Genomic DNA, 19938 nt, shown 5'->3' on the forward strand with positions numbered 1-19938 from the left:
ACTTAAGGTACAGCCACACAATGGAATGGCATGCTGTAATGAAAAAACAAACAAAAACCAAACAATGAGCTTCTGGGTCCTTAACAAGGGCTTGTCTCAAAAAACTTGCTGAGTGAAGGAAACCAGACCCAAAGCAATTGTACACTGTAAGATTCTCTTCCCGGGGACTTCTGACAGGACAGCTGCAGGAGAACAAAGGTGCACACAGAGAGATCAGTCAGAGGGCTGTTGCGGTAATCCAGATGGAAAATTCTAAGTCAGGATGGCTGCAAAGATGATGAGAAATGGTCCAGCTCTGGATCTGCCTCAAAGGGGGCGTCAGCATAGTTTCCTGAAGAACTGAATGCACTATTAGTGAAGAAAAGATTTGGATCTGGCTAGGTGTGAGCACAAAGAGTGATGAAATTCCTATTGATTGACATGGGGGAGCTGATGGGGAAGACGATGAGGATGGACTGTGTTCAGTCTGAAATGCCCATCAGATGACTAAATAAAGGCAGCAAACCAGCAACTGGGTGTACAGGATGATCTCTGAACTGCAGGTAGACGATTGGGAGTGTTTTTACCTGATTGCTCCAAAGAGACAGCTGAAGAGAGTTTAAATAAACAAACACATAGAGAGGTGTTTTTATTGTACAGATAGGCTGTTTGGGGTCATTGATGACTAGAGGGAACAGAGGACTTTCTAGAAACTTAGTAGTAAACATCTGTGCTACAATGACCAAAGCTTTCTGGCCATCTGTCCCTGTCCAGTATTGGGTAGCTTGTCACCACACTGGCAATGTCTCGTTAACCTACCCACCCCAAAGACAAAGAATTGGCAACCACCTGACAGCTGCTATCCCATAGTCTCTACCACCTTCCCACTTCCTCCAGGTCTGCGATCTGCCTCTGGACAATTAAGTCCTTCTGGCCACCAAGTTAGCAGGTTCTACAGCTGCTGAAATTGCATGTGGTAATTTGGTTCTTAAAAGGCGCACCTCTTGGTAGCCTGCTATCATTCCTGAGTGCCACCAGGCCTCCCCATCCAGGGGATGTGGTCAAATATGGAGCACCAGAGTTCATGTGAAAGTCAGTCCCTGCTCTCCACTCAACTGTGGAGAATGTCCTGTCCATTGGCTAGATCTGGGTAGGGGTTCGAAGTTTACTGCACGTATTGTCCTTGGCTGGTGCCATAGTTTGAGCAGGACCCCAGCTACCAAGAAGAGACTTGATACCCTATGAGCATATACAGGGGGAAGAGGTCCCCCTCAGTCACAGTCATAGGGGAGTGGAGTAAGGGGAAATCAGGAGAGAGGAATAGGAGGATACAAAGGATGAGATAACAATTGAGATGTAATATGAATAAGTTAATAAAATATTTTTTTTGAAAAGCCACACCTGCAGCCAAAGGAACTGCCTGACCTAGGACTGGAGACACTCTCAGAGATAGCTGCGATCTGTGAGGTATGACTTGATGAAGTAGAGAAAAAAACTCTCTCTTCAGATTCCTGAAATTCCACCACTATTATGAAAGACGCAACCAAAAATGCCTGACTTAACTTTGGATGAACAGTATTCAGGAGACATGAGAGACAGTATATGAGAAAGGAGAGGAGGTGAAAGACCAGCAACACTACACCACACACACACACACGCACACGCACACGCACACACACACACAGAGGCAGGTTGGGCATGAACTCAAGCAGGCATGTGTTCCATTTGGCCCACGCCTACACCTAATAGGCCCAGAAATGAACACATTAATTCTCACCTTTCACCATTTGAGGAATCAGAACCTCCCCTCCCCCTCAAAAACAAAAACTGAAATGAAAAGTAAAGGACTCGCTCTGTGAATAGCCTTAATTTACTCTCCCAGGAATCACTTGTTGAGATTTAAAAAAAAAAAAAAATCAAGCCATCTTTGTAGAGCCTAAAAAAACTCCTTGAGAGTGATATTTAGACACTGTGTCTCAAACCCCTGTAAATCAAGGGACCAAGGGGCCTATTACTGAGGACAACTACCCCCACTCCTACTCCCCACCCCCTACCCCAAAGCCTAGAGGCGCGCTTTCCCGCGGGCTCGCAGCTTGGGCAGGGCGCTTGCCCCTCCCTCTCTCTCTCCTCCGCCCCCCTTCGCCCTACTTCTCCTCCCTTTCTCCTCCTCCTGTGGCTGCCGCTGCTGCCAGACCTCGCCAGTTCAGACCCACCGGGCTGCCCTCCCCTGAGCACTCCTTCGCTGCCGGGGCAGGAGAACTGAGCGGCGCCCCCGCAGGTAGGAGCCCCAAACCGAGGTCGCCGGTTGCTCACTGCACCGGCGGGGGCAGCACCGAGGAGAGTGGTGGGGGTGACCCAAAACCTGTCCCCGACTATGCAGCCCGACACAGGAGAGGGAGATGGAGGTTCGGGTCTGGGAACACAATCTGTCAGCCCATGCCAGTACTTGGGTGACGTCTGTCTCTTGGGATGGGCAGAGTTTGAGCGCTGACTACCCACCCTGAGTGCTTTGCTGCTGGTGGCCACGGTCTCTACGTTCAGTAACTGATGTGCGAGATTTGAGAGGCACCTGGATTGCCCAGTGGCAGCGACTCCGCTGACAGGCGCCTTGTAGCTTACACCTAAGAAAGCGGTGCTCACTTCCCTGCAGGCACCAGTCCAGACACCACAAAACTAGTACCCCAAAACTAGTACCCAGTCCTGCGGTACGGTCTGATGTGCAACCCTAAGAGACTAAACCCTGTGCACAGCACATTCTGAGACCTGAGAACGAAGGAACAAGGGATCAGTGACTTTGAGCTGCTGTTCTCCGAAGCCCTGAGCTTGGAAAACAAAGTTGGGCACCAAGAGAAGGCAAGGAAAAAGAGCTTTAAGAGTGGGGATCAGAGAAGTCGTCCTGAGGAGAGCGAGAAGCTCTGTAGGGTCTTGTATCAGGAACTAAGAGATCATTCCTCAGGTTGTGTTTGGGTGTTTTGGACTTTTTGTTAAAAAGGGAAATAAAGTCTGAGGTCACGTGATTGGCTCGCAGGTATTTTTGCGAAGCTGGGCCGGGAACTTTACCTTGGGGTGGGTACTTTAAGATTCCTGAGAACAGACAGATGCTGGCCATTTCTACCTCCTGGGGGGGTGCATAGTGGTCCTTGGAACTGATAATATTCTACACCCTCTTTTTGACTCCCCCTTTCTGGGGCCTAATGCATGGGAGTGGTATAAATATACACTGAACAACCTAGGTGCAGATGCGTGGAATGCAGGAAATACAGTCTGCTGTAGCTCTCCTCTTGTCCTGGGTGTTTGGTGGTTGGAGTAGGGGTGAGAAATAGGGTTGGAAATTGACTATCTCTGGGCTCCCCTTCCTCCCTTTCTTGCCCGTGTCCTCACTGATAAAGTTTTGGTTTTCCAGGCAGTGGACACTGAACATCTCTTTGTCCTGTCCTCCTTAAAGAATCAGGATGTTGCAAACGCTTTTCCTAACTATGCTGACTCTGGTGCTGGTCAAGTCACAGGACATGGAGGAAACCATCACATACACGGTAAGGCGAGATGGAATGTGAGATAAGTGTACTGAGTGCTAGTCTACAATACGAGCCTTTCCCTCTCTCTGCAAGTGAAAGCCGGCAGTACTCTGTAAAGCCAAGTGTATTAAACAACACTTTAATATGATTCCGATTTAGGATTTCTGATAGCCTGCCCTGGGTCCTTTCAAAGGTGCACTTAGATCTCCAGATGACATGGGGCCAAAATAGAATGATTTATGCCAGCCCAAAAATGAACTTTTAAAATTCATATCTGTGTAAGTTACATGTTTCTTAAACCAGTCAATGAATTGATGGGTCTGAGTGAGGACTCTGGGAGCTTGGGTACGTGAGATGAAGGCAGTGCACGCAGAGTGACACTCAAGCCAAATGAGAGTGTATCACATAAGCTCAGGTCTCATCTGTGCCTGCCTTATGCGGTGGTCTTTATTGGATTCATGGAGGTTGTCTGTCTGTAAGAGCCCTGCGGATAGTGTAACTGTCACCAGGATACAGCATTTGCTAAGGTGGATTTAAAATACCCCGGGTTCATCCTGGTCTTGCAACTTCTATTTGCATCTCTGGCATTTCTGAGTCATAGCTGATCTACTAGTTTCCTCAGGATAAACAGTTTTGATAAAATATTTAAAATGCCATCTGGCCCCTCCCACTGCCTAAGAAAGACATATGAGGAGAGAGGAGAGCAGGGCCCACCTTGCTGTGATGAGGCCTTTGTTCCTTCCTCTGTGTTGTTTTCTAACTCTCAGCCAGTGTTGTGAGGTGAATGACATGTGTCCTGGGTGAGTATATGAAAAACACATTTTTCTACTTCTTTCCAATTTTTAAAATTAAGTAATCCTACTCAAAAGAATGCAAATGCTTTTAGAATAAAACTCAGAAGTGAGCTAATATCAATTACTAATAATAAACATTATCTCACTTTTGCCTCATGTTATCCCTGGAATATTATAACCCACTCAGCAGATGTTCCTTTCTGCTGTCCAGAGCAACTGTAAATAGAATCATTTAGTGAAAATAGTGTGTAACTTTACATTAAAATAAATAAAGAAAAGTGAAAGCGTGTGCTGTTTAATCTTCATGTGAAAATGTTTTGTTATTCAGGCTAAACTAAGTACCATCTCAGTGAGCCAGGATTAAACTATGTACATTTGTAATCATCTAATAAAAGAGTTAACTCTTTTTTTTTTTTTTTTTTTTTTTTTTTTTTTTTGAGACTCTGTCCTGGAACTCACTATGCAGCCCAGGCAAGCCTTGAATGCATGATCTTTCTGTCTCAGTCTTCTAGGAGGATATGATTGCTTTTAGAATTGCTTATCTCATACCGCCTCCTTTTTCCAATCACCTAAATCTTATTTGTTTTGAGTAGCACGTGTCCCTGTAGGTTAAGCCCTACAGTTTCAGGATTGTTGCTATGAAGACCTTCTTCTTGTGCTAAGAGAGAATAGATTAAGTCTATTCTTTTTAAAAGCTGTGTATGCCCGTTAACTGTATTCTTAACCATCTCAGTGTGAATATACTTTTGCATCCTTGAAGCCAAGTGAGAGCCGAGTAACACTACCCTGGCTGATGGGAGAATAGAAAGGTTATCCACTTGACTTAAAACTGTACAGCCAGCAAGTAGGGGAACTAACTGCAGGCTGGGCTTAACAGTAAAACCAAATTAAAATGCACTAATGCAACAGGCTTACTATCTACAACAAACTGCAAGTCTTCCTTGTTTATCATGCAGTTATTGAAATGAGCTGCCACCTTGGCACATTTTGAAAGACTAGTAGCTACAAAACAGATGATCTTATATTGCCCTTTCGTATTAGAGATAGGGTTCACTAGCCTAGTGGACAGATATCTATGTAGGCAACTCTTTCACTATCAAAAGACATTTAGGTTATTTGTTCACTGAGACAATTCAGCCTTCTATATCAGGGAAGATACTGTTGAAAACTACAAAGCTTTTTAAAAAACATTATCATAGAGTATACAAATCACTAAAGAAATAGAATAGGCAGAGGTGGTTAATGTTGGTGCTAGTATAAAAGAGAATAACTTAGCGCTGGCTCTTGATGGAGGATCTGAGCTCAGGTTGTTCTAGGAAGGCCTGGCATAGCCACCAAGACAATCCCGGGAGGTGATCAGGTGAGACAAGTAAAGTGCATGGGGAAGGGGGCTGTATATGTCTGAAGTCACTGTGACTCGTAGGTGGGGAAGCAAACCTGACTAGTGTGCCTGGTGTACACAGAATGTGAGCATAAGGCGTCTGGCCTCTTCCTGAGGCCAGGAAGGATTGTGTCAATATGGTAACTATGCAAATGGAAGAGTGGTCAGAGTTTGAAAGAAAACAAGTGGAGACATCAGAGCTGATTCCACTGGCTCTTGCGTAAGGCAATGGTGGCACCTTAAATAGTGCTGGGAAAACCAAGACAAATTAGAGTAAAGGATAATGTGAGTTGAGTTTTTAGCCTGGTAGGTTTGGGGTGTCACTAAAACAGCTGACTTGACTTCAGTGCCTGCATCAGACAGGTACTCCCCACGCATCTACTTAGATAATTAGTTGTCACTTCTAGGAAATGAGTTTGCCTACTCTACTTCTTCAGTCTGTCTTGGAGCATCTTCTTCACTGTGACTTTCTCAGATGTCACCTGATCAAACTGTTTCCTGAGCTTAAACCCTCTGCAGCGTCTTCTCTCGGATGCTTCTCAGTACGTACCTTATAGGAAGCCGCATGTGCACTGTGTTCCTATCTAGGATGACAAAGTCAGATCCTTGAGAGCTGAAGAGTCCCCTTCAGGCAGCAGCCCAGGTGATTCGCAGGCCCAATGAAACCTGGGGATCCTGACCTTCAGGATAGATTCTAGTTCCTCACTCTCAAGGATGCAGCAAAAGCACCTAATATGGGTTCAGGGTATGAAGAAGATCCTGAGGCAGAAGGCCCTTCTGTGTAAGAAATGTAGACAGAAGCATAGCAGCATGGCAGAGGCTCTGAGGAAGTTTCAGGTACTGATGCCATAGACAGACAGACAGACAACATGGTGGAGGCTCTGAGTACTCAAGCTCATGTGGCAGAGTGGGCAAGGTCCTTTACATGGCAGGTCTCAGCAGAGAGGGGCTGCCATGCCACATGGTTGATGAGTACTACACAGTCCACACATAGTACATTGTAATGTAGTCAGCCTGACTCGGATTCATTTTACAGAAGGAATGTGACGTTGACGGTAGACTCTTGAGAATGGGGCTGGATACACATTAAGTTTATGTGTATCCATCATACAGGGTATGTTCCTTGTAACCCCTGATTGCTTAGAATATTTTAGTCTAGGGCCTGTATACAGAATGAACTGTGAGGGTACAAGGATACACAGTTACAGAGGCAGCAGCTGCTCTGGGTTCTAATATCCCCAGCCTTTTTATTTATATAAAAGGAAATAGGGTAACCTTCTAAAGAGGGCTTTGAGACACTAAGCATCATGTCCAACCTGGCTGTCTTATGATGACCAGTGAGGTGCCATGCAGTTAGAGAAGCTAAGATAGCCGATGACATAGCTTTTGCCTTGGTTTGTCCACACTCAATGTTGATGTGCTTGACAACACAAGTATTACTTGTTGAAGTTGTAGTGACACAGGTATACCTTTTGAGAGAGACGAAAAATATTGTTCCTTGTGTCACATTGCCAGGAAGGTCATTCATAAAATCTGACGGAATCCAGGCAGGATAGTCAGGAAGATGGGCCTTCGGGAGATAGAGGTGGTTACCAAAGCTAGGAAGGAAGAAATTCCTGGATCATATTGACCAATTAGCCATCGTGATCTGCTCTGGTTTTTGTCCTGTCCTCAATATCTAAGGTAACAGAAGTACTATGTCTCATATTAAAGTAATCAAAAACACAGTACATCTTAAAGTCCAGATACTAAATGAAGGAAACAGTTGCTCTAATGTATCCTAGAAAAGGTAATTTTAAATCTTCATTTATTCCCAACTGTAGTAAATTGAATCAAGACAGAAGAACAGTAATCTAAGTGGTCAGGCACAGTTAATATTTTTCTTCTTCTTTCTTTAATTAGAAAAAAATTGTTTTGTTTTGTTTTGTTTTTGAGATAGGGTCTCTCTGTGTTATCCTAGGCTGTCCTGGACTCACTTTGCAGACCAGGCTGGCCTTGAACTCACAATGATCCACCTGCTTCTGCCTCCCAAGTGCTAGGATTAAAGGCTTGCGGTACTACACCCAGCTTTAAAAATTAGGATTTGGCTCTAAGACTTTGGATTAAATTATAGGTATCCCACAAACAGAGTTTCTTTTGGAAGATTTAAAATAAATTTTGGCCAATTTCAAATTAAATGTCTTTTATCCTTCTCTCTCTCTCTCCTCTCTCTCTCTCCTCTCTCTCTCTCTCTCTCTCTCTCTCTCTCTCTCTCTCTCTCTTTGTTTGTTTATTCACTTTACATCCTGGTTGTAGTCCCATCCCTCCTCTCCTCCCAGCACCTCTCTCTCTCTCTCTCTCTCTCTCTCTCTCTCTCTCTCTCTCTCTCTCGCCCTCCCCCTCCCTATTCCTCAGAAAAGGGGAGCTCCCCCCTCCCATCCACCACAGCTCATTAAGTTGCATCATGTCTGAACATGTCTTCTTCCCCTGTGGCCTGGCAAGACAGTCCCACCAGGGGGAAGTGACCAAAAATTCAGAGATAACACCTGCTCCCTTTACTAGGGGACCCACATGAGGCCTGAGCTGCCCATCAGCTACATCTGTGTAGGGGGCCTAGGTCCAGTCCATGCATGGTCCTTGGTTGGTGCTTCAATCTCAGCTGGGTCCTGGTTAGTTGGCTTTCTTAGTCTTCTTGTGGAGCTCTTATCTCCTCCAGGTTTTTTTTTTCCTCCCCACCACTTTTCTGCAAGACTCCCTACACATTGCCTAATGTTTGGCCATGAGTCTGAGCATCTGTATCAAAGCACTGAAGGGAAGAGCAAAGAACAACTCTGCTAAGCTCCTGTCTGCAAGCAGAGCAGAGCATCATTAATAGTGTCAGGGATTGGCTCTCCCCCATGGGGTGGGTCTTGGGTTGGGCCAGGTATTGGTTGGAGACCTAAGTCAGGGTAGGCCCTTGGGAGAATATAGGGGGGTGACTCTAGCAGAGACTCCTAGTAGCAGGGGCCATAGACACTGATGAGGACTCCCTCTAACTAGACAAGACTCCTAGAAGAGGGAAGATAACACCAAACCACCCATAGAAACATGGACCCAAAATTTACCCTGCCTACAAGATGTGCAGGGATAAAGATAGAGCAGACATTGAGAGAATATCCAACCAATATCTTTTCTCCTTTTCAAAGACAGGGACAACATCTGAGATTTTTAAAAGATGTAAACTTGGTCCAAGTAGAGTAAGAGGTCTGAGTAAGTAAACAGTTATATTAAAAACATGATTAAATTGAGGATACAATATAATTTTAACCTTAGTGTTCGGACTATACCAAGCTAAAGTTTAAGTATCTTCTACATAAAACAGTACTAAGAAGTATGGAAGTGAGAGTCTTTCCTCTAGGCTGTGGCTTCGGTGGGGGTGTGGGGTCCTTCTTGTGACTAATGAGATTGATTGTCCTTGCTTCCAATGCTTCCTGTGGGCTTATTGTGAAAACCCACATTTGCCAGTGGTAGCGGTTGCTTACATTATGCATCTAGAGGACTGAGGGTCATAGTTATAGTAAAATTTGTATAAGGGGCTCAACTTATAAATAAATTTAACTGTCTACCAGAATAAGTCTTATAATAAGTTTGTAACTTAGGAATATCTCAGTACAAATAACCTGCAACAGAATCTGTCCTAATGTTAAGATGGTAAGTATCCAGAAAGTGAAGACTTCACTCAATAAGAAAACAGGCTTAGCATCTGGAGAAATCTAAACATGTTTATTTTTTAAATATCCTTTAGTGAGATGATAAAATAAAATCCTTGGGCAGTGAGGTTGCTCAGCGGATACAGGCACTTGCTACCATGCCTGACAACCTTAGTTCAATCCCAGGCTCCACATGGTAGAAAGGGAAAACTGAGTCCCAAAGGCTGTCCTTCAACCATGGCACACATAAGCCAAACACATACACATAACAGAATTAACTAAATAAATCCCTAGCCTGGCTTTCATAAATATTATTAAGACAAAATCAACACTTAAGGCAGTTGGAGACTGGGGAGATGGCTCAGCACGTGCTATGCAAGTGTAAAGGCAAAAGTTTGCATCCCCAAAACCCACATAAGTGCTGGGCGAACATGGAAATCTCTCCGTAATTCCAGCCTTGGAAGAAGATGATCAGGGATTCCCCAGAGCAAGCTGGCTGGCGAGTGCGACTACTCATCTCAGGGAACTCTGCATTTACCTCATTAAATAAGGTAGAAAATAACTGAGATAATCCCTGGCATCAGCCTTAGAGCCCCATGTGCAGGTGTGAGCGCGCGTGCGCGCGCACGCGCGCGCGCGTGTGTGTGTGTGTGTGTGTGTGTGTGTGTGTGTGTACACGTGAAAAATAGCAAATACTTAAGGAAAGTTTGTGGCTGTAACTAGAGAGAGAAAACTAGGCATTAATTTTATTTCCATGCTTTGAATTTTGGGCATAGTACTTATAACTAAGCTTTAACTACATTATAACATTTTTTTTCAGAAATTTTCCAAATAAAATCTTTTTTGTCTAAAGATATTTCCCCTTTTTAGCCTTCATTATCAACCACACATTTTATACACATACCTTTTGTGTATTTTAATTTGTATAATATATGTATACATTTATATACATAATTTTTTATTTAATGGAGTTTTATATTTAATTTTTAATAAAATCTTGCAAACAATTATTACTCAAATGAAAACTTAACAAATAATGTTTGAGATACAGAAAACATGCACTCTGTGGCCTGAATATCTAACACACCTAAGTACAGACAACATGGTGGCCATCCTCAGCACACTGTGAAGGAGAAATTACACTTACAATGTGACCATGCATAGGGGTCATTGTAAATGTCCCTGTATGTCTTTGAGTAAAAGCCTTCTGGGTGCAGCAGATAGATGTCATAAAAGGTAAAAAACAAAGTAGACAATAAGGCTTTTTAAGCTCAGCTAGTTTAGGGCAGTGGAGTCCAGTCCCAGATCAGGGAATGTCTGGCCTCAAACCAGGGTTTTAGAAAAAAAAATCAACAGACAGGGGGAGCTCTTGGAGAACCCTAAATCCTCAACAGAGGAGAACAGTGTTGGGATGGAGAAGTCCCCAAAGGACGATCTGTTCCAGTGGTAACACCTTCTGAGTCACTGTAATGAATGTTCTAAGTTGGGGGTTCAAGGAGAGATACTGAGACAATTAGCAGGACAGTTATTATCAGGCACGGCTAAGGCTCTAATATCCCAGGCCCCAGTACCATAAGCAACACAGTGAGGGCTCTCAGGAGAGCTCAGGCCCATGTGGAAGAGGAAGAGGAAGCTTCCAGGCCAAGCAGTTGATGAGTGGTCTACAGTACAGTCAAGCTGTCTCTGATTTCCACAAGGCAGTGGGAGTGGGAGGGGTTTCACATGGGCTTGGGGGGAAATGTGTCACCTAGAGTATACCGAGGGCATTTAGTTCATTTGTCTCAAACTTATGGGGTGTGTCCTAGAAAGCCCTAACAGCTTAGACTCCTTTAGCCTGAGGATGGAGAGAAAGCTACAGGTGGGCAGGACCAGAGCTGGGCTGGGTTCCAAAACTCAAACACTCAGGAAGACTTAGAGATTCAAGTACTTGGGGTGGGAGAAAATGGGGAACCCAGTTGGTCTTTTTTCAGTCTTTGTTTCATGTAAAATTTAAAATACAAAAGGGGGAAATAAAAAAAAAAAGATCAATCAGAAATATCAAGGAAAAGAACTCCAAGAAGATGATGACAGACAACTGGTTTGAACACACTGAGGACTCAGGCCAGCTGATAAAAGATGGGAGGGTGTAGAACTGAGCACTCCTCTCAATTCCCTAGGATTCCAACCACCAGAATAAAGCTCTTAGGGAAGCCATGTTTTGTCACCTGGCTCCATATTTGATGTTTTCTTTTCAGCAATGCACGGATGGATATGAGTGGGACCCTGTAAGACAGCAGTGCAAAGGTAAGCTCGCTCCTAAGACTTCCTACCCTAGACCAGCCCTCTGTCTCCATCTTATCCCCCATGTGTGCTACCCAACACTCTACCCTCTGAGAAGACTGCTGACTTATTTTATCACTGACCACAGATATTGATGAATGTGACATTGTCCCAGACGCTTGCAAAGGCGGAATGAAGTGTGTCAACCACTATGGAGGCTACCTCTGCCTTCCGAAAACGGCCCAAATTATTGTCAATAATGAACATCCTCAGCAAGAAACACCAGCTGCGGAAGCATCGTCAGGTGCCACCACCGGAAGTGTAGCTGCCAGGAGCATGGCAGCCAGTGGTGTGGTCCCTGGGGGTGGCGTCGTGGCCAGTGCCACTGCAGTTGCTGGCCCTGAAGTTCAGACTGGCCGAAATAACTTCGTCATCCGGAGGAACCCAGCTGACCCTCAGCGCATCCCTACCAACCCTTCCCACCGGATCCAGTGTGCAGCAGGCTACGAGCAGAGTGAGCATAATGTGTGCCAAGGTGAGCATGACTTGTACTGACAAGAAATTTCGTGCCCAAGGGCACCTCCCAGCGAGAATGCAATAGCTTCCTACATGGGGCACAGTGCTAAGTGCTTTGTCTGCAGTAGCATAGCTCACCATTGCAGTAATCCTAAAAGTACTTGCTCTCAAAGTCACTGCTGTTTTACACATGAGGAAGCTTATGCCTCAGAAACTTCATCAGTGGTTCCCAGCCTCAGCTGCTCTATTTATAGTCACCCAGGAGCCTTTGAAAGCTTCTCGGTGTCCAAGCCACACCCTTGCACAATTAAATAACACTCCCTGAGGATGAATTCCAGGCATCAATACTTTTTAAAGCTCCCAGTGTGGTTCCAGTATGCAGCCAAGTTTGAGAACCGGAGGTCACACAGGTGTTAAGCACAGAGCTGGCTTTTAAACATAAGCCGAGGGGGGTGGGGGGGGGGAGGTGCCAGAGTCACAGCTGTCCATAGAGGGGTGGGGTCATTTGTTTGGGACTTGAAATTGTGCTGTTGGCCCACTCCATAAGTGCCCCCTCTGGTCTCTCAAGATTCTTTGTTGTTGGGGTTGCCACTAACTTAATTTCCTCACTGGACAATAAAGAAAAGGGGGGGGGGGAGGTCCCACTTCTCTCCACCTTGAAGGGTGGCTCCAGGTTCACGTGGTTGTTTCTTTTAAAGGTCTCCCTTCAGCTCTTTTTACTTCTATCTCTTGCACCAGGGCACTATCTGCCTGGGCTTTTCTGTTTTATTTTCACAGAGTACACATAACTGTGTATTCTAGAAACAGCTGCAAACTCCTGAGAGCAAAGCGATAAGAATCTTGGCCTCTGAAGGCATGTCAGGTATTAGCTAACTGGACTGTGCTAAAAGGGATTGTTTGTCTTTTCCTTCCTGGCAAATCCCCTCAGATCTGCTGGTGTGGAGATTCTTGAACTGAGAAAGGATCGTAGATTTCTCTCATATTGCAAGGGGCTGAGTAGGTAGCCCCATGGGATGGGCAGCCTGGCAAACACCAGACGCACTGGGCAGTGGGCAGGGCCTAGAGCTCAGCCCTTCTGCCTGGTCAGGAACAACATCATGACTCCCTCAAGGGTTAGTGCCATCAGGCATTAGTACGCCACACTCTCTCTCTCTCGTGCTTTGTCCTATCCTCACTATAAAGATCGGAACTTTTAAATGGCTTATAAGTGAAGTGAGGAAGCCAACCATGTTCTGGTTTTTATTACTGATAGTCTGTGGGCAGATTTGAAGTCACCCCACATTAAGAGCTAACTCATGGGGTGACGGTGTCACCTTTCAGGGGATCATCAGCAGAGCATCTGTTTTGTGTTACTGTCATGAGTCAGGGCTCCAGGGTTGGTGATGAATGCTCCGTCATCTGCTTGATATTCTAGTATCTAATTTAGGATTTGACAGGGAGATAAACTGATTAGGTTATATATGAGAATATATGTATTTGAATGGGTACTGGTGAAAGCTCCCTGCAGTTGATTTCAGATATACCATTTTTTAGTTGAGTTATTTAAATAAATTAACTTAGAAGGTTTGATTTTTTTTCTGAAATAAAAAAAATCTTTAATGAAGTTATTTAGATTTTTACATTGTGTTGTTTTTAGCTCTTTAGATATTGGCTACTTTAATGTTACATGAAAGAAAAAGAAAGAGATAAAGTCTGGTTACTTAGCAAAGTAGTTCCTCACTGGCACATCTGGCTGAATTCAAGAACAATGCCTAAAACGGAATGTTCTTGAATAAAACATATTTAAGACACATATTGGGTATATTGGAAATACACCATGAATAGTGAAAATGAGATCCTACTTAATTTTCTTTTAAAATATTTAGACTAGTTGCCTGTAGTACTGTGTCTAGGGATGGGACCCCATGGAATTTTCGCCCTTCCATATTAACATGCCCATTGGGCTCTCCATGGTTCCAGTCTTATTTATGTAGCCATTTCTTGGAGAGACTGTTTCCACAGCAGACAGCCTGGTGTTCTGGCTCTAACAATCTTTTCGCTACATCTTCTGCCCTAGCTGCAGGAGCTGTGATGTAGATGTGTGCCTTGGGCTGGGCTGGGCTCACCACAATCAGTTGATCTCTGCACTCCGTTCAGTTGTGGTTTTCAGTCGTTGTCTCCATTTGCTGTAAAGAGAGGCTTCTTCAGTGAGGGGAGGAAGCCACACTCATCTCTGGGTGTAAGGATGATTTAGGATGTAGGAAGGACTCGTGCTGGCCTAACAGAGTGGTGCTAGTTGATTCTTCTCAAATACCCATGATCCCACTCGCTCTGAAAGGTCGGCTAGGCTTACAGTATTGGCGTGACTTCCCTCCTGTCCAATGGGCCTTAAGTCCAATTAGACAGCTGTTGCTTAGCACCAGGGTGTGTGCACCACATTCTGTGCCTGTATGGATATCTTCCTGAGCTAATCATTGTCATGGTTCGCAGGTGTTGCATCTGGTAGGACTGTTTAATTGCTTCCTTCTCTTGGTAGCTTGCACGGTATTTTCTGGAACCATAGGCACTAGGCCAAGGAAAAAGGTTTTCAGGTCAGCTCCAGCTCGAATCATCCAGGTCATGTATCTTAAGTGTGTGGAGTCTTCAGAGATAGGGGCCATCCTCAACCTCTGAGAGGCAACCAATGGCTGCGTAAATCATCTACATGTTTGGGGAATCACTTGGACTACCCTGACCACCATTCAAAAGGAGGCTTTCCATGTCCTGTACTGAGAGGGTGTTTTAGCCTGTGATTCTTGTAAGAACACACACACAGAGAGAGAGAGAGAGAGAGAGAGAGAGGGGGGGGGGAGGGAGAGAGAGAGAGCGCTCACCTATGGTCTCTGCAGCTACTCGAGGTCACGTACTCACATCTGAGGACTTGGAGCTTGGAATCCCAGATGAGAAAGAACATGCTACGGTATCTTTCCGGGTCAGGACTACCTTACTCAATATAAGTAATGTGTGTAATACTCAATATAATCTTTCCTAGGTCCATTCACTTGCCTGAGAACATTATGACTGCATCTTTCTTTACTGGTGAATAGTATTCCAGTGTGTTCACGAACCACATTTTTATTATCTGTTCATCTATTGAATGGCATTTAGGTTGTTTTCCTGCATACTAGTGATACGTCTCCTTATTCATTGTCCAAATCAAATTGGCAACTGTCAAATCATATATACACACCATCAACAAAAGCAGACGGGACAGGTTGTATTTATATATGCATATATACATACACATTACATATACATTCCCTACATATGTGACAATAATAATGAGAGAAAAATAAGCTTTCAGCTTGGGAGCAGCGGTTAGGTCGTGGAAGGGGTTAATGGAGCGTGCCTGGCAGGGTGTGTGGGGAAGGCAGGTGAGGGGGGTAAAAGGGGGTGTGAAACACTACTATTTCAATTTAAAATGTTTTTTTAAACCCACAGGAACGGACATAGCTAATTAACAAAAAAAGGGAAAAGGTTTAAAAGTCATTAGCCATATAGGTAGGGAACAATCCCACAGTAGTATAACAAATATGCTGCACACTCTAATTGAAAAGTCGTATCTTTAGTCATTTAACTGTTTTTCCAGGTCATTGCATGGAATCTTATGTTTATGAAAATAAATTCTAATACCAAAAGATTATATATATATATTTAGGCTGCCTTACAAAGTTAGTTTTCACATATTAAAATATCATAATTCTCAGTTTTCTATGGACTTCTCAAAATTACAAATTGGAGTTCTTTAGGCACCTTGCTGGTAGAAATTATGACTATATAGCTATTTAGTATGTATCCATAGAATATTTTATATAAAAAGTTCTGAATAATTCAGCAGTACCTAAAGTTTGCTCTTGGTATCTGAAGTATGGAAAACAGGGTTAAAAGATTTTTAAAGCTTAAGTTGGATTCCTTCCCAATTTTGCAAAGTGCCCATAAATGTGGATTTATTTAATGGTTGATAATATGGGTTATTTTGTATGATAACAGCAGAATAATCTGTCTAGGGATCTGTCAAATCACACTTGTGCCCGTTTATTACTGAGCTAATCAAGGGTACAGCGCCACGCCTTCTAATTGCCTGCACATGGGTAACACTCTCCCGGCCAGCAGCACAAAGTAATGTTTTACAACCAGTGTGGAAGTGTGAGGACCTCCGCTTAAAGCAGTTACGTGCTCCGAGGGCCTATATTCCTGACATCACTGTGCCGCTTGAGGAGCCCTCTGTTTTAATAAACTTCTCCACTCCTGTTTAAGTGTGTCCAGTAAGCCAAACACATTAACCATGGCCGGCTAGATTAGGATAAATGAAAGCTTACACATGAGTCATAGCTGTACAAAATTATTTTCCACATATATTTTTCAACAGGTAATACTTCATCATCACATAATCCAAAACTGAGACCGTTTGTACAAGTGCTGTGGTTTCTACTTCACTTCTGTCTCAGCGGGGCTTTCACCTGCACCACGCCAGGGACAGACGCTTTCCAACCACTTCAAAACCATTGAATTTTCTTTTTCGAAGTAGATTTTACTCCATTCTATGTGTCTTTCCGGGGTTTTCAGTTTTGTTGGAAAACAAAAGTTTTGAAATGTGATACAACATCCAAAGATCAAGTTTTGCACATTGATTTTTTTTTAAAGCAGTTCTTGATAAAGGAGAGTTCACTAGAGGAGACACGTTGAGAGTTGTGTGTGGCTGGCATTGTCCTTAGCAGATGTACAATTACATGGCCATTGCAGTGGTCAGTGTCCAGAAAACCATGTGGTATTATCTACCTCGGAGACAACAAAAATTCATCTAGAAAAGCAAATTGGATGCATAAGAGGTACATGAAAACCTATCAGTGGCTCATCTCTAGTTTTCTACATTGTTATACAGTTTCTATGTGATCTTTCTCAAAGAATTACAAATCACTAGCTGGCCACGAATGAATTTTTCTACCATATAGAATTTTCTAAGTTTCAGCTTTGTAGGGGAAACATCATTCTGAAACTTGAAGAAAGAGAAAATATAAATTGCCCATTTTGTTTAATTCAACTTTTTTTTTAATGGAACATTTCATATGGTTTTTAATTAAGATATCATTAACTTGGTCACCTTTCACAGGGACAACTACTAATTAGTGAAAAGAAAAATGTCATCAAGAATGAAGGTTCAGTAGATAAAGGCACTTGTCACCAACTCAAACAATCTGAATTTGACCTCCCAGGTCCCTCATGGTGAAAGGAAAAAAAAACTGGCTTCTGAAAGTTGCCTTCTGACCTCAACATGCAGGCCATGTCATGCACACACACAATCAATAAATCATTGTGATAAAAAAAATTTTTAAAGATGAAATAATGAACTTAGTAAAGTTAGCCAGTGAAGGTGATTATAGCATCAAGTCCAGAGGGCAGAACCTGGCTTGTATTATGGATAATATATGTACATACATATGTATGTATGCATAATATAAGGCACCAGAGAAAAATGTAAAAATACTTTAGGGTCTCCAAGTGTCTTTGTTTGCCAAAGCTGTCCTGATGTTAAGACTGAAGATCTTGTTTCACTAGCATCACCTAATGCCAAAGCAAACAGGATGGGTGGTCATGCTAACACAACTCTAGAGCCCCTGTGTCTCACAGTGAGAGGCCGTCTAACATTAGAGCTAGTTGTTCAGGCAAAGGCAGTGTCAAACTAGTGACACTGTTTGTTGTCTGTCGTGGGTTGGTTTTTTTTTTTTTTTTTTTTGAGAGAGGGTTATACTATTTTTCTTTAGTCAACTTCCAACTGTCTTCTTGGTGATTTCATTCTGCTTCTATTATTATCTGACACAGAAGCAACTAAACCACTGAAGAAAACCTGTCCTCTTTACACACTCCAGCCTGTCACCTACTTAAGCTGACCAACCAGACTTCCACCATCTGGTGGACCTTGTGCTACGTCGGGCACACTCACAGCTAAAATACTGTGTTGAAAAGGAAACAATTATACATGTACCTCTTTAAAACCCATGAATTAACATGTTCAGCTTTGTAGATGCTAGGGAAATACTCCTTTTATTTCTTTCATTTTAAATGGATGTGATGTCATATCTGAAAGAATATTTACAAATTACAGTGTAATCAAGTGGCTCAGCATACCTGGCATTGTTCTTAACAGGCAGCTTTTAAGTACCACCCTTTGTTGATGTGACTGACGTCTTTAGGGTCTCTGGATGCTTGGGTTAGTTTTGTGTGGAAATGCCTAGCTTTGGTTACATATAATTACATAGCCCAGTAAAGAGCTTTGATATAAGAAAACAGGTATTTTAAGAAAGGAAGACTATAATTGTGTAAATTATTATATTAACCTAAAAATACTTTAAGCAGAAAAAAATGGTCATTTAAGCCTTTGAGTATCTGAAATTTCTCTAAAGCCATCTTAATAGGTAGGATTGAAATGAAAACTTGACTAATTTTTAAATAAATGGATATATTGCACTAGAGATGATTGATTTCCTAAAAATATAATACATTTCAAAATACTGTGAACATTGAATTTCTAGTCACTGTCAGTGAATTTGTGAAAAATATATGTATGTATCAGATTCACATAAAGAAATGCCACTAAAGTGTCTTCATAGCAACTGAAGTGAAAGGATGGAAGGGACCAATGAGATCATTCTCCTGCCTGAGAAAACTATGCTATCAAACTCTGGACTCCAGTGTTTTCAAAACCATGACCAGAAGCATAAAGCACACTTGGTCACCTCCCCGAAATGCAGATTTCTGGGTTCCACACCTATAGGATCAGAAAACTCTGGAAATAGGTCCCAAACCCAGGCTGTAATAATCCTGTGTTTCTGAAAGCTGCCCAAACCTGAGAACTAATGCCCTAACTTAATCTTAGCTTTAGGAAGCTTCATGGGCCATATAAACCAGAAGCCAGGATTCCCAAGAGACATAGGCAGGAGTAAAGAGAAAGCATAAAAACCGCATGCCGCTGTAGGTAGGATACCGTACTTCTCTTCTCTTTCTACTGCTGTCACTAGCACATGATTACACAGCCATAGCCCCTGCAGAGATTGTATCTCTAGACCAAGGACATAATAAAGCACAAGCCCAAAGAAAGGGAGTGCACAGGAGAGTTTGCATCTCTCCATAATACCTGAGGAGATGAAATCTCTTAGTTGCCAAAGTGAAACTGTAGTTGTGCTCTGTGATGACTGACCCTCAGTGGGACTTGCGTCTTTAGTATGGATCCCCCTTAAGCTCATGACAAAGACTTGTGGTAGGAAGCAGTGTCTTTGGGAGGTTCAGTTCACAGTGGGCCACAGAAGGGATGGAAGTTGGCTCTGGCTGTGGCCCCAAAGCATCTTTCAGCTACCAAAGCAATAGGGAATCTTCTCAGTACCAGATGTGCAGGTGGCCAGCACACACTGTTCATACTCCGTGAGTCATTAGATATTTGAAAAGTATATTTGTGTCTTCTTTTCAATATAAAGTTGATCAAAGGTGTGCTTCCCACTACGGGAAGAGATCCTTGCTAGGACTAGTTAACACTTAGTCTGTGGAATGAATTTCCCTCTCCCCACAGAAGTACAAAGCAGCAGATTACAGTAGAATTGCAAGCCTGGGTAACTTCCGGAACGTACTAGGGTGCTTGCTGCCTCATGGTTCTTAGTCCAGCGGACAGTCCCAGCTCTATCCTGTGAACTCAGGCAGTCCTCTTCTGTAGGACTCGCCTTTGCACTTGTTGAATTACTGGCACGGCTTTATTCTTTGAAGCCAAAGAGTAAACAAAATCTGTCCCAAATGTGTTTGATTTTGCACGAATGTACAAA

General features: G+C 43.2%; 1 protein-coding gene across 2 annotated transcripts in view; it reads left to right on the forward strand.

Annotated features, from left to right (window-relative positions):
• The first annotated feature begins 2109 nt into the window (after nt 1–2109).
• Nucleotides 2110–19938, forward strand: part of EFEMP1 (EGF containing fibulin extracellular matrix protein 1) — a 61953-nt gene continuing 44124 nt past the window's right edge. The window contains exons 1-4 of one of the 2 annotated variants that reach the window (XM_084797493.1): nt 2110–2257; nt 3423–3512; nt 11572–11620; nt 11745–12131. In XM_084797493.1, coding sequence (XP_084653619.1) covers nt 3432–3512; nt 11572–11620; nt 11745–12131 — 517 coding nt within the window. In that variant the 5' untranslated portion in view covers nt 2110–2257; nt 3423–3431. Of the gene's footprint in view, nt 2258–3382; nt 3513–11571; nt 11621–11744; nt 12132–19938 lie in introns of both variants that reach the window. The other variant, XM_084797494.1, reaches the window with a different exon arrangement.

This window comes from Acomys minous (assembly GCF_964271855.1).
Source record: "Acomys minous genome assembly, chromosome: 10".
In the NCBI taxonomy this organism is placed as follows: domain Eukaryota; kingdom Metazoa; phylum Chordata; class Mammalia; order Rodentia; family Muridae; genus Acomys; species Acomys minous.